General features: G+C 38.9%; 1 protein-coding gene across 3 annotated transcripts in view; it reads left to right on the forward strand.

Moving 5' to 3' along the window:
* Nucleotides 1-18,948, forward strand: part of CPSF2 (cleavage and polyadenylation specific factor 2) — a 33,218-nt gene that overhangs the window by 11,897 nt on the left and 2,373 nt on the right. For all 3 annotated transcript variants that reach the window (XM_045448264.1, XM_045448265.1, XM_045448266.1), the window contains exons 7-15: nucleotides 1,119-1,234; nucleotides 2,886-3,073; nucleotides 3,746-4,036; nucleotides 9,889-9,989; nucleotides 11,441-11,641; nucleotides 13,783-13,935; nucleotides 15,343-15,568; nucleotides 16,714-17,013; nucleotides 18,451-18,585. In XM_045448264.1, the coding sequence (XP_045304220.1) occupies nucleotides 1,119-1,234; nucleotides 2,886-3,073; nucleotides 3,746-4,036; nucleotides 9,889-9,989; nucleotides 11,441-11,641; nucleotides 13,783-13,935; nucleotides 15,343-15,568; nucleotides 16,714-17,013; nucleotides 18,451-18,585 (1,711 nt within the window). The remainder of the gene's footprint in view (nucleotides 1-1,118; nucleotides 1,235-2,885; nucleotides 3,074-3,745; nucleotides 4,037-9,888; nucleotides 9,990-11,440; nucleotides 11,642-13,782; nucleotides 13,936-15,342; nucleotides 15,569-16,713; nucleotides 17,014-18,450; nucleotides 18,586-18,948) is intronic.

Genomic DNA, 18,948 nt, shown 5'->3' on the forward strand with positions numbered 1-18,948 from the left:
TTTAGGCTTTTGTAGTCACAGATTAATGAGTAAAGGATGGATTTTTGAGTAATGGTATTCAGACATTTTGGGGGAAAGTTTGTGTCTTTTTTTTTTTTTACTGCTTATCAAATATATTTTAGATGGATTAAAATTAAATAGAAAATGAAACAATATTCATGAGTCTAATCTCTGATTTGGAAAAGCGTTTGTAAGTGTAAAGTTACCAGACCAGGTCACAACAGAAAACTTTGATAGATTTGGTTATATACAGATTCAAAATGTCTGAAATAATTAAGACCAATAAAATAGAGAAAATATTTGCAGCAAGTTGGCTAAAGACATTTATATGTAGAAGACCAGATATTAACCAATCAAAAAGATGCCGGTGACAAAATGGACAAAAGTTGTAATGTAAAATTAAAATGATAATTCTTTTTAAAATTACATACCATTAAAATGACTCTTAAATGGTAATATTCTTCCAGGAAATATTGTGTGAGTTGCTCATTCTTTCTGGTTGAACTTTTCTGGAAAAGGGAGAGCTTTCTAGAAAAGGTTAAATCTTTCTGCAAGCCAGTTAGCAAAATTGTATATTGTAGTAAATACATCTCTAGGAATGTGTCCTAAAGAAACCGTCAGAAATGCAATTGAAACTTTTTGCCAAAATGTTCTTTGAGATTATTTATAATGACAAGAAAAGTAACCTAAATAATAAGGGAAGTGATCAAATAAAACACACAGTAGGAAGTTCTTACAGTTGTTAGAAAAATAGATTTAGAAACCAATTTTAAGGTCATGGGAGAAAACCAGGGTATAGAACTGAATATATAGACATGGGATGCCACTTTTAAAAAATACGTTCACACGTTATATGCATAGAAAACTGTGTTTATATGCTTAGAAGGATATATGCCAGAATAATATATCGATTTCTCTGAGTGGTGGTACGCTGGAAGATCTTAATTTTCCTTTTTTAAAAAATTTTTTTAATATATTAGATTTCTTATCAATGAGCATGTGTACTTTTATAGTTAGAGGAAAATCTTATAAAAGAAAGTTGCTTGTTTTTTAGGTGAGATAAGCTACTGTTTATTTGAGGTGATATAAAATATTTCTCTTCTTCAACTCTGTTATAGCCATTTAAATGGATGTTCCCTGGAAATGCTAAGCAGACCCTCACTGCTTATCACAGATTCATTTAATGCTACCTATGTGCAGCCTCGGAGGAAACAGAGAGACGAACAGCTTCTGAGTATGTATTACCTAATGTCCTCTGTGGAAGTGCATGGTAGTGTGAAATACTGTTTTTTCTATTTTGTTTAACACTTTTCTTGTCATATGAGCTTGGTTAACTCTAGTATTTTTGAAAAAATATTATGTGATCTTATCATTATTTTGTACAAAAAGATGCTTTAGTTCCTTTGAATTTAACTTTTGTGAGATAGTTATAAAGATTGACCTCTCCCGGCCCTTCAGCACATAGCTAGCTCTATTGGGCACTCACTGGTATGTGTCTGGGGAATGCCAGAATGTATAAAGAGCTCACAGAAATCATTTAGAAAAACATTTACACTCTAAAAAAATGAACCAAGGAGATACACGAGGGTGGAAATAGTCCACTGATTTTGGTGTTGGGTGTCTTACATTCTAGTAGTCTTGGTTCTAAAGAGGAGCCTCCGGCCCATCCCTGGTTGCTTCTGATTTGGCTCTAGCTGCTTTACCTTTTATTCTTTTTTTATAAGCTGCATGAGATTTCAACAAGAAAAATGGATTCTGCTTTTAGACATTTGAAACCACTGCTTTCATCTCTCTATTTAAAAAGCATAACTTGTGGGGGCACCTGGGTGGCTCAGTCGATTGGGCATCTGACTCTTGACCTCTGCTCAGGTCCTGATCTCAGGCCCCATGTTGGGCTCCACGCCCTACTTAAAAACATAATCTGTGTCCTATGTTTTAGTCACCTATTCAATTCTTATGTCTTTTTGTTTGTTTTTGCTAGAGTTTGTTTTTACCAAATATCTCAAAGTGGATTTCCATGCTCTAGATTAAAGTCTAAACATAAAGTATAAATGTGTGCATGTGTGTGTATACATTTGAGAATCATTTATAACAAAATTATAAATAATTGACCCCGGTGTAGCATACGAATGTCATTTTATTTCTTTAAAAAAATTTATTTTTAAGTTTATTTATTTTGAGAGAGAGAGAGAGAGCACACAAGCAGGGGAGAGGCAGAGAGAGAGAATCCCAAGCAGGATCTGTACCACCAGTGCAGAGCCTGACATGGGGCTCGAACTCACAAACCATGAGATCATGACCTGAGGCAAAGTCTGACTCTTTTTCTTTTTAAATTTTTTTTTTTTTAACGTTTATTTAGTTTTGAGACAGAGAGAGACAGAGCATGAATGGGGGGAGGGTCAGAGAGAGAGGGAGACACAGAATTTGTAACAGGTTCCAGGCTCTGAGCTGTCAGCACAGAGCCCGATGCAGGGCTTGAACTCACGGACCGCGAGATCATGACCTAAGTCAGATGCTTAACCAACTGAGCCACCCATGCGCCCCCAAAGTCTGACTATTAACTGACTGAGCCACTCAGGCACCTCTTGAATGTCATTGTTCATGTGTACTCTCGATGGAGAGGGTTGGGGACCACTGATTTACAGTTTTTTCAGTGAAAAAAAGTAGAGTTAATGGCAATGTCCTTCACTCCTATGAGGATACATTCACGGGATGTACAAAAAAGTAGTTGTAATAACGTGAATGGAATTTTAATTTTGCACTTGGCCTGAGTGCTCATTTATAACTTATAGTCTTTATACTAAAAACGTGGAGATGAAGTCGTCTTCAATTTTGTAGCAAGGTGTTGTTATGCTTGATACAGAATGTATATTCTTGTTTTCTAGCAAATGTCCTGGAAACGCTTCGAGGTGATGGAAATGTGTTAATAGCAGTGGACACTGCAGGCAGAGTTTTGGAACTTGCTCAACTCCTTGATCAGATCTGGAGAACTAAAGATGCAGGGCTAGGTGTCTACTCACTGGCACTCCTGAATAATGTCAGCTACAATGTGGTGGAGTTTTCTAAGTCCCAGGTTTGTTTCCATATTGTCCTTCGTAATAAAGAAGGTTGCTACAGAAATTGGGCTTATGGAAAGCAATGTTTTAGTTGTCCTTTGGATTTTATTTTTCTGTGAAAGAGGTTGATGATGATGGTGGTGATAATGGTACTAAAAGCTAAAAAAGAACCACTTGTACTGTGTGTTCATGTGGAATATTTCATGTAATCCTCATGTACCCTGTGAAGTAGCTTCTGTTTTTGTCCCCATCTTACAGATTGGGTAAGTTGTTTCTCCTCTAATGCGTGGTATCACATTCTGCGAAATGGGGACACATACCTCCTAGGATATAAATGGTAGAATCCATTTTTCCCTTCTTTCTGAATGAACTCTTTCCCTTGAACTAGAAATTTTGGGTAAGAGATTTATTTAGAACTTGTACTCTGCTTTCTCAGTAAGATTTAAGGTGACGTGTAACTGAGATATAATGCAGAATTGGATTTTTAGGGATGAACTGTGGGGTGGGAGGATGTCGTCGTGGGGGACAGAGCAGAAAATAAGCTGCTCATCAAAATGGTTCAAGTTTAAGCAACCACTGGTGGGAAAGACTTAAAAAAAGGCAGAACGTGAACTCTTCGGCTTTGTAGAAGACACTGAAGTTACAGTCTAGTATTCTCTACTTCTTGTCATCCTTTCCCCCCATACCAGGTGGAATGGATGAGTGACAAATTGATGAGATGTTTTGAAGACAAAAGAAATAATCCATTTCAGTTCCGCCACCTCTCTCTGTGCCACGGTCTTTCTGACCTGGCCCGGGTACCGAGCCCTAAAGTGGTGCTTGCCAGCCAGCCCGACCTGGAATGTGGATTTTCAAGGGATCTCTTTATTCAGTGGTGTCAGGACCCTAAAAACTCAATCATTCTAACCTACAGAACTACTCCTGGGACCTTAGCACGTTTCCTAATTGATAATCCTTCCGAAAAAATTACGGAAATAGAGGTAAGCGCTTGTATGTGAACTTTTGTCATAAAACCGTTTGGGGGACACGTTATGCACGATGCTTATAAAAATCAGTGACCAGAAATTAAGCCTGAAGTTGTTTCCAGATTTTTATGAGTTGAGAGCCTTTCCCAGCACAAATTTCAGAGCTCCTTAATTGGAAATTGTCATTCTTTAACCCTTCCGTGGTATCCTCTGGAACCATGCCCAGAAGGTAGCACATACGCTGTGTTTTTAATCCCTCTGTGAAAAAAGTTTCGTCCGCATCCTTTCCCTAATTGAATTTGAAATCTGGCTGTTTCCTAACATGCTCCTTTGCCTGTGGGCCTCCCAAGTAGGTGCTCTTTGTTTCTCTTTCACGCCTTATGCGCTTTGGGTGGGGTAGGTATCCTTTTTCCGTATCGCAGCTTTCAAGCCATTTCTCTTCCCTCTGGGTTATGCCATCAGACTTGACAGTATACTGACCCCTTCTGACATTTCCTGATCTCTTGGTCATTCTCTGTTATTCATTGGTGGCTTTAACCTGGGTCACAGTCTTCCTGTCCACTCACTCAGGACTGCCTTCTTGATGACTCTAGCTTTCATATGTGTGATCTGTCCAAGTCCTTGGCCCTCTCAGTTCCTTGACACCTTGTTTCTTAATGATCTTTTCCTCCAATCCACCTTAGCCATCCCTTCCCACAACCATGCTGTCTACTCTTGTGGTCATACCCTTTACCTTGTTACGGGTTATCTTTAAAGAACTCTACCTCAAGCATCCCACTCTGATCTTACAGCTGACTTGCTCTAATACTCCATGCCAGCAATTTTTTGGTCCCATTGGGACTTTCAGTTTGTGAACCTTGCCACTTTAACTATCCATTGCTCCAGCTTTTAGTTAATGGTCCATTGTTACTTTATAAACACCTTTAACTCTGTTAGCCTCCTGTTTATTGTAACCACCTGGCAAAGCTGTGACTCTGGTTAAACCATTTGCTTGACTATGCCTCTACCCAGGCAACCTTATGTTTGTTACTAGTGTTAATGCACCACTGGGTGGATAGGTTTCCCTTCACATTCATGACCTCACATCTCAGACCGACACTTAACCACCAGCCCAACATGTTGTAGGATATTCCTTGTCCTACTCCAGTAAGATAGCTTTGCACCTTCTTTCTCCCCAAGTATCCCACAGCCCATCTGAGCCCTCACTCATAGCACAGGAACTTGTTTCAAACTTAGCTAAGAAGTAGAAGCAGACAAGAGTCCCTTATCTTCTCCCCACTAAATAGCCTAACTTGTTTCTGTATCTGCACTTGCTGCTTTATCTCCTGTTGTGGGAGCAAGACAATGGGCCGAATGACCAAAGGCTATTTTGCTTAATAACCAACTCCTCAAATCTATCAGTTTTCCAAAACTAGTATCATTAGCTATAAAGTTTATAGCAGTTGATACTGAATGGGTTGGTAACTGCCAAAGCTGTGCAGTGTTTTAGATGACACTTTATTTTTCCTTCCTAGTAACCATTTTAAGGAATGTTTAGTTTGTTAAAAGCTGAGTGATAAGGGTACCTTAGTCTTTAACTCTACTTAAGAAAGTACGAAAATAGTAACGAAAATCTCATATACATTCACTATCAATACGGAATCGGTGAGGAAGGATTCAGAACAAGCAAATCAAAGTACACATGGTCCTTTGGGTTATTTAATAGCTTAGAAACACAAAGGTTTTAAAAAAAAAAGTTTAAAAGAGCTCAGAAGTACTTGAAATAGTTTCTTCAGATATGAAATACTGAATCTGAAAATAATAATTACTAGAAATTCAATTAAGGCTGATATGCCATTTGAGGAATTAATAAAAATATTAAAAGCGGTTTGAGTTTGGAAAACGTAGAAGGGGACATTTGGAGCTGTAACGTGAAATGTTAGGTTTTTGACTTTTTAGTAAGTGGTACTAATGCTCAGGCTTCTTTCCTTTCTCCCTTGTAGGAGTATTTCTTCTCTCTCTGTTTCCTGTTAGTTTTCCCGTCTACTTGGTCATATCCGAAACACTTACTGTTCTTCCTGCCCCCAGTCCCACACTTAGTCTTTTCTGAGTCTTCCCCATCTCAGCATAATAGCGGCACTTTCCACATATTGACTCTTGCCAGAAAAGTACAGGTTTTTTAAATGCCCATTGGTGTACAACATAATGTTAAGGGTGTGCGTGTTCTCTCGCCTGTACCCAGACCAAGAAATATCACCAGTACCCTAGATGTTCCCTTCCCGATCCTTCCTGTCCTCTCCCCAGGATAACCACTATCTTGACTTCTGATGCATAGATGGGTATATTATAAACATTCAAATGTTTTTGAATAATTTAATTCATTTTAGTAACTCCAATGATGCAGGCGTATATATGTACTGTGATTATTGAATCCGGTGGTTCTCAAAAGTATGGTGTGAGGACTCCTGGGAGGGGGGGCCTGAGATCCTTTCAGGGAGTCCCCAAGGTCAAAGCCACTTCTCATAGTAATGGTAAGATGCTATTTGCTTTTTCACTGTGCCTGCATTTAATGTTGCCGAGTGAAAACGGTGGCGGGAAAGGTGCTGGTGCCGTAGCATAAACTCAGGCAGTGGCGCCAGACGACAGCAGTCACCGCATTTCGCATTGCCACACGCCCGCAGTTCCAAAGAAGAGTCCGTTTCACTTAAGAATGGCCTCAATGAAGCAGTAAAAGTTATGAATTTTATTAAATCCTTTCAGTAAAAGGTTTTTAAAACTCTGGGTGGCAGGCTGGGAAGTGTGCATAAAGCAGGTATGCCGCACGCTGATACGTGATGTTTGTCTTGAAGAAAGCCAGTTGGGTAACTGAGTTGTGAGTTACACTGGCCGCTTTCTTCTTGGAACGCCATTTTTTCCTTGAAATAATGACACAGCTCTTCAGACTTGGGTATCCAGCAGAGATGAGCGAGGTGAGCTTGTCACTCTGAGGAAAATAATTGGCAGCATTTGTTGCCTAAATCCAATAAAATTCAAACTTTCAAGTGAAAATTAGAATTTTGGAAAGCTGTGCTCATCACCAGGAGATGGACAACGTAAACTTAGAAGGCTTTGCTGATGGGGTTAGTAGTGATATTTGCAAACGTGATGTTTATTTTATTTTTATTTTTTTTTTCAACGTTTATTTTTTGTTTTTGGGACAGAGAGAGACAGAGCATGAACGGGGGAGGGGCAGAGAGAGAGGGAGACACAGAATCGGAACCAGGCTCCAGGCTCTGGGCCATCAGCCCAGAGCCTGACGCGGGGCTCGAACTCACGGACCGCAAGATCGTGACCTGGCTGAAGGCGCCCCAAGCAAATGTGATGTTTAAAATATTGTCAAGGTTTAAGGGGCACCTGGGTGGCGCAGTCGGTTAAGCGTCCGACTTCAGCCAGGTCACGATCTTGCGGTCCGTGAGTTCGAGCCCCGCGTCAGGCTCTGGGCTGATGGCCCAGAGCCTGGAGCCTGGTTCCGATTCTGTGTCTCCCTCTCTCTCTGCCCCTCCCCCGTTCATGCTCTGTCTCTCTCTGTCCCAAAAACAAAAAATAAACGTTGAAAAAAATAAACTTCTCTCCAACAAAGGATACCATAAGGTATCTTAAAAAAAAAAAAAGAAAAGAAAAAAAATATTGTCAAGGTTTATAAGATTCGTGTAACTTGGTGAACCTGTATTTTGCAAATAACCAAAGCTTGTAGGTACAAAATAGCACACAAATAAAAGATCCATTCAAAGTGCAAGATAAATCAATCACTTTTAATATGTAACACTATAAAAAGTTATCGGTATCTTTCAGATTCCACATTATGCCTAATTTTTAAGAAACAACCAGCGTTTTGGGGTGCCTGGGTGGCTCAGTTTGTTAAGCATCTTACTTCAGCTCAGGTCATGATCTCGTGGTTTGTGAGTTCCAGCCCCGATTCAGGCTTTGTGCTGACAGCTCAGAGCCTGGAGCCTGCTTCGGATTCTGTGTCTCCCTCTGTCTCTGCCCCTCCCCTATTAGTGCTCTGTCTTTTTCTCTCAAAAATAAACATTAAAAAAGTTTTTTTAAAAACCTTTTTTTTTTTTTTTAATTTTTATTTATTTTTGAGAGAGATAGAGGGTGCATGCACGAGTTGGGGAGGGGCAGAGAGAGAGGGAGAGAGAGAATCCCAGGCAGGCTCCATGCTGTCAGTGCAGAGCCCAACATGGGGTTTGATCCCATGAACCAGGAGATTGTGACTTGAGCCAAAATCAAGAGGCGGATGCTAACTGACTGAGCCACCCAGATGCAGTGTTAGAGTTTTAACATAACATCAAAGAATATTCATGGAAACACTATTTAAATATATTTCCCTTTTCCAACTATACATCTGTGTGAGGCTGCATTTTCTTCATATGCTTTAACCAAAACAACATATTGCAGGAGAATGAATTCAGCAGATGTGAGCATCCAGCTGTCATATATTGGGCTACAAAATAGACTTGTAAAAATGTAAAATAATGCCATGCTTTTTACTAATTTTTTTGTGCAGTGGGGGGTGGGTGGGGGGTCTTTGGAAAGTGTAATTATCTCTTGTAAAAATATGCTGTTAATGTGTAATGATTTTATTACTTTTTAGTGAAAAGATGAATATTTTAAAATTTTCTCACTTTTAATTTCTGATTTGGTAGACATTAATAAAATGTAATCTACCAAAAACCAAAAAACAACAGCAAAATATCTTTGGGGTTCTCAGTAATTTTTAAGAGTCTGAGGCAAATCCTGAGATCAAAAAGTTTGAGAGACCTACGGATGTAATCATCCTATGCTGATGGATTTTAAAGTTGAGTCTGGTTTTTTACCATTCCAAACATTGCTGCAATGTGCTTTTTTTTCTCACGCTTGTGATTGTTTCAGTAAGATAAATTCCTAGAAGTGTTATGTCAAATGACAAACATATTTTTATGTTTAGACATTGGCAGATTGCCTTCTAACATAGTTTATCTAACTTTTCCTGTAATAGTGGGTGAAGGTACCCTTTTCCCACATAGTAATTAGCACTAATAGATTTAAGGTCTAATAGGTTTAAAAATGGTAGTGTACATTTCTTAAAATTTTGCCTTTTTCAGAAATCATTAGTGAAATTAGACATCTTTTCATAGCTATTTTTCTTATTTTGTCAATTGCTTATATATGGATTTGTCCTTTTTTTGACATGTTGATCATCTTAACTGATTTGGAAGAGCTGTTAGGAAAAAGCTTCTGATAGTCATGTAGTGCTGCAAATAATTTTCTCAATTCCTTATAATTTTATGAGATTTTAAATGTCAGTGAGGTTTTTTTTTTTCCATGTTGCTGTATTTATTTTTTCCTTTATGGCTATTGGGTTTTATGTCTTGTGTAGGCCTATATCAAAATTATAAAAATATTATCTATATTTTTTTTCCTGATTGGTGATTTAAAAAAAAAATTTTTTTTTTTACGTTTATTTTTGAGAGACAGAGATAGAGCACAACTAAGGGGGGCAGAAAGAGAAGGAGACACAGAATCCGAAGCAGGCTCCAGGCTCTGAGCTGTCAGCACAGAGCCCGACGCGGGGCTTGAACCCACAAACCGCGAGATCATGACCTGAGCTGAAGTCAGACACTCAACCGACTGAGCCACCCAGGTGTCCCCCCGATTGGTGATTTTTAACTAGTTTAAATTAAACCCATCCTAGAAATGTAACAGCTCAATTTTAGTACTAATCTGAATAGGATCTGTCATCGCATGTGATGGAAACTTGAATGGTTTCAAATGTAAGATGATAAATTTACAGATATACTGTGTCTCACACCCCACTGCCTGAACCCCTGATAACATATTTCCTTTTGTTTGCTGTTTTTCTTTAGTTAAGGAAGCGTGTGAAGCTTGAAGGGAAAGAACTTGAAGAATACTTGGAAAAAGAGAAACTAAAGAAAGAAGCTGCGAAAAAACTTGAGCAGTCAAAAGAGTGAGTTGTTTTCAAACAGATTAAAAGCTTATGGTTAATTGTATATAACTTAAGAACTTATTTCTAAGATAAATTTTAATTGAAAATATTTAAATTTTATGTCGACTTTGTTACTTTTGTTACATCTTTAAATGGTGCTAGAATGCCGGGTGCTTTCAGTGCTAATATTTTGTTTTGTTTTTAAAAAAATCGAGGTCAGGGTGGCTCTTGATTTCACCTCAGGTCATGATCTCATGGTTGTGAGTTGGAGCCCCGTGTCAGACTCCACGCTGACCCTGCCAAGCCTGCTTGGGAGTCTCTCTCTTTCCCTCCCTCACCTCACCACCCCCCCCGCCCCCCCCACCCCATGCTCACACCCTCTCTCTCAAAAAAACACAGTTAAAAAAGAAAAAAATCAGTTTTAGTTTTTAAAGAGCTTTTTTTTTTTTTTTTTTTTTTTTTTTAAATTTGAGAAAGAAAGCAAGCATGAGCAGGGGAGGGGCAGAGGAAGAGAGAGACTCTTAAGCAGTGCTCCACACTCAGCCTGGAGCCCAATTCAAGGCTCAGTCTCATGACCCTGGGATCATGACCTGCGCCAAACTCAAGAGTCGGATACTCAACCAACTGAGCTACCCAGGTGCCCCTAAAGAGATTTTTTAAATGACTTATATTGCTCACATATTTCTCTTTTTTTAAATTTTTTTTTAATCTTTCTTTTATTTTTGAGAGAAAGCGTGAGGGGGAGAGGGACAGAGAGAGAGGGAGACACAGAATCAGAAGCAGGCTCCAGGCTCTGAGCCGTCAGCACAGAGCCCGACGCAGGGCCCGAACTAATGAACCGTGAGATCATGATCTGAGCTGAAGTCAGATGCTCAACCAACTGAGCCACACAGGCGCCCCATATTGCTCACATATTTCTAATTTCTTGTTCCTCCCTTGTATAGACATATTACCCCATGGTACATCTTTCCTTCTCCCTGATTTTTGTTTCATGGACTGCTGCATATCTGCAGGCAATAAGTTCCATCAGATTTTTCTGGGTTGGTTTTTTTTTTTTTTTTTTTTGGTCTGTCAAATTTCTTTTTATTTTATATTTATATTTGAATGATACTTTTACTGGGAATGTGAATTAGCAATTTACAGACTTCATTCCATTGTTTCTGGCAGGCAGTTTCAGACAATGCTGTCATTGTTCCCTTTGTTCCTCTGTATTGTGTGTGTGTGTTTTTCTCCGTTGATTATGATCTATCTACCTTAGTGTGACTATGTTATTTAAAAAATTTTTTTTAATTGCATGTAGTTGATGCTTTCAGTGCTAGTATTAATGAGTATTTATTAACTGGCAGTTAATGTTTTACAAACTATCAATCCAATAATATTATCATTGAATTAATTGAATAATAATTTTCTAAACATTAATTCAAAATCTTTTGGGGGCTTTATGACCTTTCTCTGTTCCACAATCCTCTTAGGGCAGACATAGATTCTAGTGATGAGAGTGACGTGGAGGAAGATATTGACCAGCCCTCAGCTCATAAAACCAAGCATGACCTGATGATGAAAGGTGAAGGTAGTCGTAAAGGAAGTTTCTTCAAACAGGCTAAAAAGTCTTATCCCATGTTTCCTGCCCCAGAAGAAAGAATTAAATGGGATGAATATGGAGAAATTATCAAGTACGTGAATAAGTTTTTCTTTCTTCTAGATTAGACTGTTTGGTGTATAACTCTCTGTATCATTAGAACTCGATAAATTTGGCCTTTCTGGTCATGTGCTTTGATAGTTTCTGAGTACTCCACAGAGGATTTGTATAGTTTGAAACCTAAAAATAGAAAGGATGAGGAACATCTAGAGAATAAATATATGTGTATTTTAAAGTTTGAGAGAGTGAAAGAGAGCATGCACACGTGAGCATGAGAGTGCATGCAAGTGGGGGAGGGACAGAGAGAGAGAGAATTCTGAGGGGTCTCAGCACAGAGCCCGACAGGGGGCTTGAACTCATGAACTGTGAGATCGTGACCTGAGCCAAAATCAAGAGTCAGGTGCTTAACCAACTGAGCTACCCAGTTGCCCCTAGAGAATTACTATTAAAGGCAAACTGTCAGGTTTATTACTTAGGTATGTGAAAGGTTCAAAAAGATGACCAAAATCCCTCCCCCGCCCCTTAAAAAGAAAGGGTAAGGGACATGCATTGGAGAAAGACATAGGATAGGGAGAATTTTTGATAGACTGTGATGTGTGAAGTTTGGGAAATGGGTTACATCTCAAGCGGTTTTGTACACATTTTAGTTCCAAGAGGGATGTGAGATAGCATGGGTGGAATCATGGGAAGTCTACCAAATTTACAGCCACTACTGGAAGACAACTGAAATTACGCGTTCACATCCAAGTTTGAAAACACTGCTATCCTGTGTAAAGGTCCCTCATAGTTCCCGTTGCTCTGCAGGCAAATGTCAAATGCCTTAGCGTGACGCATGGTGTCTTTCATAATCTGGTTTCTCCCGATTTTTCTGTTATGTTTCCGTATATTTCTGTCATGCCATTGAGCATTCTCTGCTGTCGTGGTACCAGCCTTCTCCGTTCCCTTCTGCTCGGCTTCTCCACGTCGTGCTCTTGCACATGCTCCTCCCTCAGCTTTGTTCCATCTTCCCGTCCCAGCTCTCCAGGCGGTTGAATCTGGCCTTACAAATTTCTGGAAGCCTTTCCTGTTTCTTCCTTGCCACCCCAGTACAGGCTAGGTCCCTCCCTGGTGCCTTCTTTGTACCTCCCGTAATGCTCTCTTAAGCATATAGTGGATTCTAGGTCATTCTTGGACTTACTTAGGAAAATTCCCCTGTCTACTTGGTCCTCTAGAATAGTGGAGAGGAAAAATAACAATCTAAATAACATTGGTGAGTTTGTTTACCATTCTACTTATTCTACTTAATTAGTGTCCAATATTCAGTTTTCAATTTCCTTATCTGAAAAGTGGGGGTAAGAATGAAATGGGATTGTGTTTTTAAGGCATTTAGCATAGAATCTGACTTGTGACTCATGACTCCTAGTGAGCGCGCTCTAAGTGGTTGCTACTACTATTGTTATTATGTGGATTATAGGTGGAGAAGTTGGACTCCAGGGTCTAAGAAGCTCCTATAATAGTCTAGGTGTTGGGTAACAGGGGCCTGGATTCTCAGGAGTGGGAGCAGATTTGGGGGGTGGGGCGTTAGACAATTTCAGGGGGTTAGAGAGAACATTTTTAAGTTTGTTTTTAAATTTTAACATACAACTCTCTCTGATACTGGAAGTAAACATGGGAAGATACATGCATTCATGCTTTGTTGAAATAAAGGCAAAGGCTTTTGAGGGAGCTCATGATTTTGTATCTCGGTCTTCTTGGTAATGTGCCAGTGGGGAGTCATCTTTGGGCAGGGATAGAATAACTGGGGCTCTTAAGGAAATCAAAAGAGCCCTGAGATTTATAAGAAGTGGGACTTGGGAAGAGAAACCACAGAAACAGAAAAAGAATGATCGAAATAAATGCAAGGCCAGGTTGTAATAGTACTTTTGATAACCATGAAGCTCTCCTAATGGTCTATCTAGGACTCTTTACTAGCCCAACAGCACGCTCTGAAGAGCATTCCTCAGTGGTCAGGAAAAACACAATAGATGCAGTCATTTGGTAATTGATACTACAAAGTTGCATTAGCTTTGGATCAATTGTGTATTTAAATCTTGAGATATGTGAGGAGCCTAAAACTTAATGCCATTTACTAAGTACATATATTATCTAATATTAGCTTGCTTGTTAGTGCTCTAATTAGAGACTTATATAATTTAGACCAGAGGATTTCTTAGTGCCAGAACTTCAAGCAACTGAAGAAGAGAAAAACAAATTGGAATCTGGCTTGACAAATGGAGATGAACCCATGGATCAGGATCTATCTGATGTTCCCACTAAGTGTATTTCTACAACAGAGTCTATTGAAATAAAGTAAGTGCTTTTTGTCGCGTTTTGAAACTAGGTTACAAGATAAAATTTCAAGAACTTGAATTATATAATTTACGTTGTTTCAAATGTGAAATTTCTGAATATCCTCTAGTAAGTTGTTGCTTTTAAAATTTAATTTCTTTTTCCCTGCAAAGGTCTGTGAAGCATGGTGGCATTTTGTTTTCATTAATGGTATTTGAAAGCCAATGCAATTGAATTGGTATTGAGGTAGGGGTTTAACATTAAACTCTACATTTATATGAAGAAACATTCTGGACTTTTTAGTAAGTCTAGTAGCACATGTTTAATTTTTCTAAGTGTTTGTTTTGTAAAATATACTCCTTGACTTAAACATTTCTAGTGCCCTAATGTCTGAAAAATGTTATTATAATCTGAAGTGGTTAATATACCTTTTTCCTTTTCTGTTTGGTACAGTTAGTAACACCAGTAATTCATCATTTTGGATTTTTCTTTAAGTCTTTAGATAGCAAAGCAGTTTATTTGTCCAGTGATATTTAGCATATATTATGGGCTATGGTTGTTATCTAACTAATGCATGTTAACAGTGTCACAAAATTCTCTGCAGAATGGCTGTATCAGTTTATACTTTCACTAGCAGAGCAGAAGGCTTCTTTCAACCCTGTTTCCTTACCAACATTGGGCATTATTGAACTCTTCAACATTTTCCAGCCCAATAGGTATAGAGTAATAACGTATCACTACTGTTTAAGTTTGTCTTACAGTGATTATTAGTTTGATTATCTTCTTCAAATACTTGGGACCTTTTTTGTTTTCTTGTCTATGAAGTCCCATGTTTATGGCCTTCATGTCTTTTTCTCTAGGGTTGTTGCCCTTATGTTACTGATGTGCAGGGGTTCGTTGTACATTTTGGATGTTACCCCTGCTTGGTTTCAGACAATGCAGATAGCCTCTCCCATTCTGTTATCTGTTTATATGAGTGGTCCAGGGTCTACCTTGTTTAAAAAAAAAATCTTTAATTTTGATGTAATGAAATAATAAAATAAAATATTTTCATTATGGTGTTTAGAATTGTATATAATGAAGTCCCTCCCTGTCCCTGGTCACAAACATAATTCTTACATTTTATTCTATTGAATTTAAATCTTCACATTTTTCTTTTATGGCTTCAACTCACCTGCTGTTGTTTGTGGCATTAGGTCAGCAATCGGTTTTATTTTTCTTTATATAGTGAGCCACTTTTTCTAATAATACCTACTGAAAAATCCATAACCCTTCCCCCTCTCATACATATTAACACTGTAACATGTGTATTCCTCAAATCCTCATTTTATGTATTGTATACATTTCTTTCCTGATTATAAAAGCCATTAATAACTTGGTTTTAAAATTATCAGAAAAACAAGCTCGGATAATTCTGTCTAATTACAGAGCTAGGGTTACTTACATAGACTATGAAGGACGCTCTGATGGAGATTCCATTAAAAAGATCATTAATCAGATGAAACCACGACAGTTGATCATTGTCCACGGACCACCAGAGGCCAGTCAAGATCTTGCCGAGTGCTGCCGTGCATTTGGTGGGAAAGATATTAAGGTGTACATGCCAAAGCTACACGAAACAGTTGATGCCACTAGTGAAACTCACATCTACCAGGTAAGTGTGCTGGCACCCGAGCCATGTGAAATAAATACATTATTGTTGCAGATTAGGACAGGTACATTAGGAGTACAGGGGTGAGTGAGATAGACGTGGTCCCCTGTCTTAGGAGGTCTTCTAGTCTTTAAGGTGTTAGGGGCTTATAACAAGGAAAGAGCATTTATCACATTGTTATGCCTCTGATAGAGAAAGTACAGGATGTTGTGAATAAAGAGGGAGACACTGCCCCAGATTTGGAGGTTTAGAAAAGATTTTCCAGAGGAAGTGATAACTAAGCTGAATCCTAACATGTTTTGATGGGTTGTCAGGGTAATGTAGAGAAGGGAAAGAGAGAAAGGGTATTCCAGGCAGAGGGAACATTTGCAAAAGTATAGAGGTGATGGGAATGGGGAGTATTCAAGAATTCAGAAGTTTTATAAAAATTCACTGATGTCAAGGTTCTATTCGTACTTGAAAAAAATGGAAGCAGATACAAAAAAGAAACAAACAAACAAAAAAAAACGAGAATAGCGCAGAGGAGAGATTAGCTTTTTTCTGGTAGCAGGAGTTGGTGTCAGTTAAAGCAGGGATGATGTCTAGATTTAGTTGGAAAAAATGGATTGGAATTCACCAGGCAGAAAAGTTACTCTGGACAAAACAAGAGGAAGCAGCAGTCCAAGAATATGGATGTGTGAGGTTCATGGTAATGGAGGAAACAGAAGTAATTCAGTGTTCTTGAAGCAGCAGCAAGGGCTGATGGGTGAGACTTGTCAGTGGTTCTTAACCTTGGCCACACATGAGAACCATCTAGGGAGCTTTGGGGGTGTTAGGGGGACTCAGTGCTCTGGTTTTAGTCTCATCAGTTATGTTAGAATCACTGGAGGTGGGACCCTGGCATTAACACGTATTTTAAGAAATTGCCATGTGGTCCTAGTGTGCAGTCAAGGGCCTAGTGTGTCTACTTTGGAAAGTAGACAGGGGTCTTAATGATCTCATGGGTCACTAGGTCCTTACCGGTCACGGTGAAGATCAGGTGAGTGAAAGATTTTTCAATCTTAACACACATTACCAGAGTCAGGAAATAATTATAACAGGTTATATTTTGTTGTTAATTTATACTCTGAGGATTTTATGTGTCTCCCTCCCCTTTGCATGATGTGTAGGTGAGATTGAAAGACTCACTTGTCAGCTCCCTTCAGTTTTGTAAGGCAAAAGATGCTGAATTAGCTTGGATAGATGGAGTCTTAGACATGAGAGTTTCCAAAGTGGACACAGGAGTTATCTTAGAAGAAGGAGAACTGAAGGATGATGGAGAAGACTCGGAAATGCAGGTGGACGCTCCTTCGGACTCCAGCGTTCTGGCACAACAGAAGGCCATGAAGAGCCTGTTTGGGGATGATGAAAAAGAAACGGGTGAAGAAAGTGAGATCATTCCGACTTTGGAGCCCTTACCCCCCCATGAGGTAACAAGCACGTCCCGCTTCGGCCTCTTCCTTCATTTGTCTCCCTTTGGATTGCGCTTTTATGTTTTTAACTCTTTACAATATGTGTCCAATGTAGGCTAATTTTGGAATTTTAAGAATAAGATGACTCAAGATATGGTTATATGTTTGCATGCCTGAGCGTGTGTGTGTGTGTGTCCTAGACAGCAAGGGCTTGATAACAATTTAAAGGAAATGTTTAACAAATATTGTAAGATCCATGATTGCTTCAGTATTTAAATTTTGTTTTTTTTTTTTTTTAAACGTTTATTTTTTATTTTGACTGATTTTTTTCAGTATTTAAATTTTGTTTTGTTTTTTTTTTTTTAAACGTTTATTTTTTATTTTGAGAGAGAGGGAGAGAGAGAATCCCAAGCAGGCTCCACGCTCAGTGCAGAGCCAGACGTGGGGCTCGATCCCATGACCGTGAGACCTCAACTTGAACCTGACGCTTCACCAGCTGGGCCACACAGGCGCCCCTCAGTATTTAAATTTTGGTTGTGAGGATTACATCACATATACCTGCTTCCCGTCAGGAGAGCTGTAGTTTTCTAAGACGGTGGAACTCCTATACTCCTATTTTCGTGTGTTGTCAATTCCGCTGAAATCTCTTTTGGGTTCGATGTAGTTAGAAATCTTTTATTAAGTATGGCTATAATTTTAATCTAGTGTTTACGTGTTCTCAAGAGATAATCCAGTTAGCAGAGATCTCAGGTAATTAACTTACAGCGGTGTGAAAACTGTGTAGTAAGAGGCCCGTGTTCATGCAGGGGCCTCTTTAGCCTTTCTGTGCAATAAAGAATAGAACACAGCCTCTGTTGTTGGACTCCCTTCTAGTAATGCTCTTGAGATTGGGGCAAGAACTCGAATCTTTTTACTGTGCTAACGCTAGTGCTCATCAAGGCAGTTTCCAAGTAGCAGCGTTAGGTTGAACCGCTTGTTTTTCTGAGTCCAAAGCCCCTGGCATACACTGCATTCGCCTCAAGGGAGAAGGGAAGGTGACACTGGGGTCAGGGGAGAACTCTCCTCTGCACTAAATGAAGGAGGAGGATCTGGCAAATGAATTTTTTGGTTCAGTTCTGCCTCCTGGCACTCTCCTTGACCCCCTCAGGCAAGTGGGTGAGTGACGAACATAACTTTACCAGATGTCTCTCTGTTACTGTGAGGCATGACTAATAAAATCGATTGGGAAACATTCAGAAAATGTGAAGGGCTTTGTGATGTTAAGTAAAATAATGAGGGAAAATTCAGAATAACAACTTGGAATGGGACTTACAGCCTTGATACGATCTGTCAAAGGTCTTCAGGGAAAAATAGAAAATATCTTAGAGATCATGTGTTCAATCTCACTTTGTTCGGTACCACTGTGTGTCTGGTGTTTTATTTGAGGTTATTCTTTTCCCTTTAACCTTATCTAAGGTTCCTGGACACCAGTCAGTTTTTATGAACGAACCAAGACTGTCAGACTTCAAACAAGTTCTTTTACGGGAGGGGATTCAAGCTGAATTTGTAGGGGGCGTACTTGTTTGCAACAATCAAGTAGCAGTCCGCAGGGTAAGTGTGTTTTTAATAAGGGATGAATTGAAGAAATGCTGCCTTCTGATGTGTTGCCCTTTTGAATTCTGTAATTCTTGATTGGTAATTTCACAAACTGGAGATCCATAATTTATATTCATTATGAATGATGACCTTGAAGGCTTATAAAAGTGGCTCTCAAAGAAATGATATATAGTTTCATTGTAAATTTTTATTTGAATCCTCTGACATTTACATGTCTATGTAAAATTCATGACTTGAATGTTAGATCCATATTCTGTGAATCAGAGCAACCCATTTCCAGACCAATCATCAAATAATCTAATTAATATATTTTGGTTATTATATCTGCATATTAATGAATAGGAAATGTACTAAAGG

Source organism: Leopardus geoffroyi, chromosome B3 (assembly GCF_018350155.1).
Source record: "Leopardus geoffroyi isolate Oge1 chromosome B3, O.geoffroyi_Oge1_pat1.0, whole genome shotgun sequence".
Lineage (NCBI taxonomy): Eukaryota > Metazoa > Chordata > Mammalia > Carnivora > Felidae > Leopardus > Leopardus geoffroyi.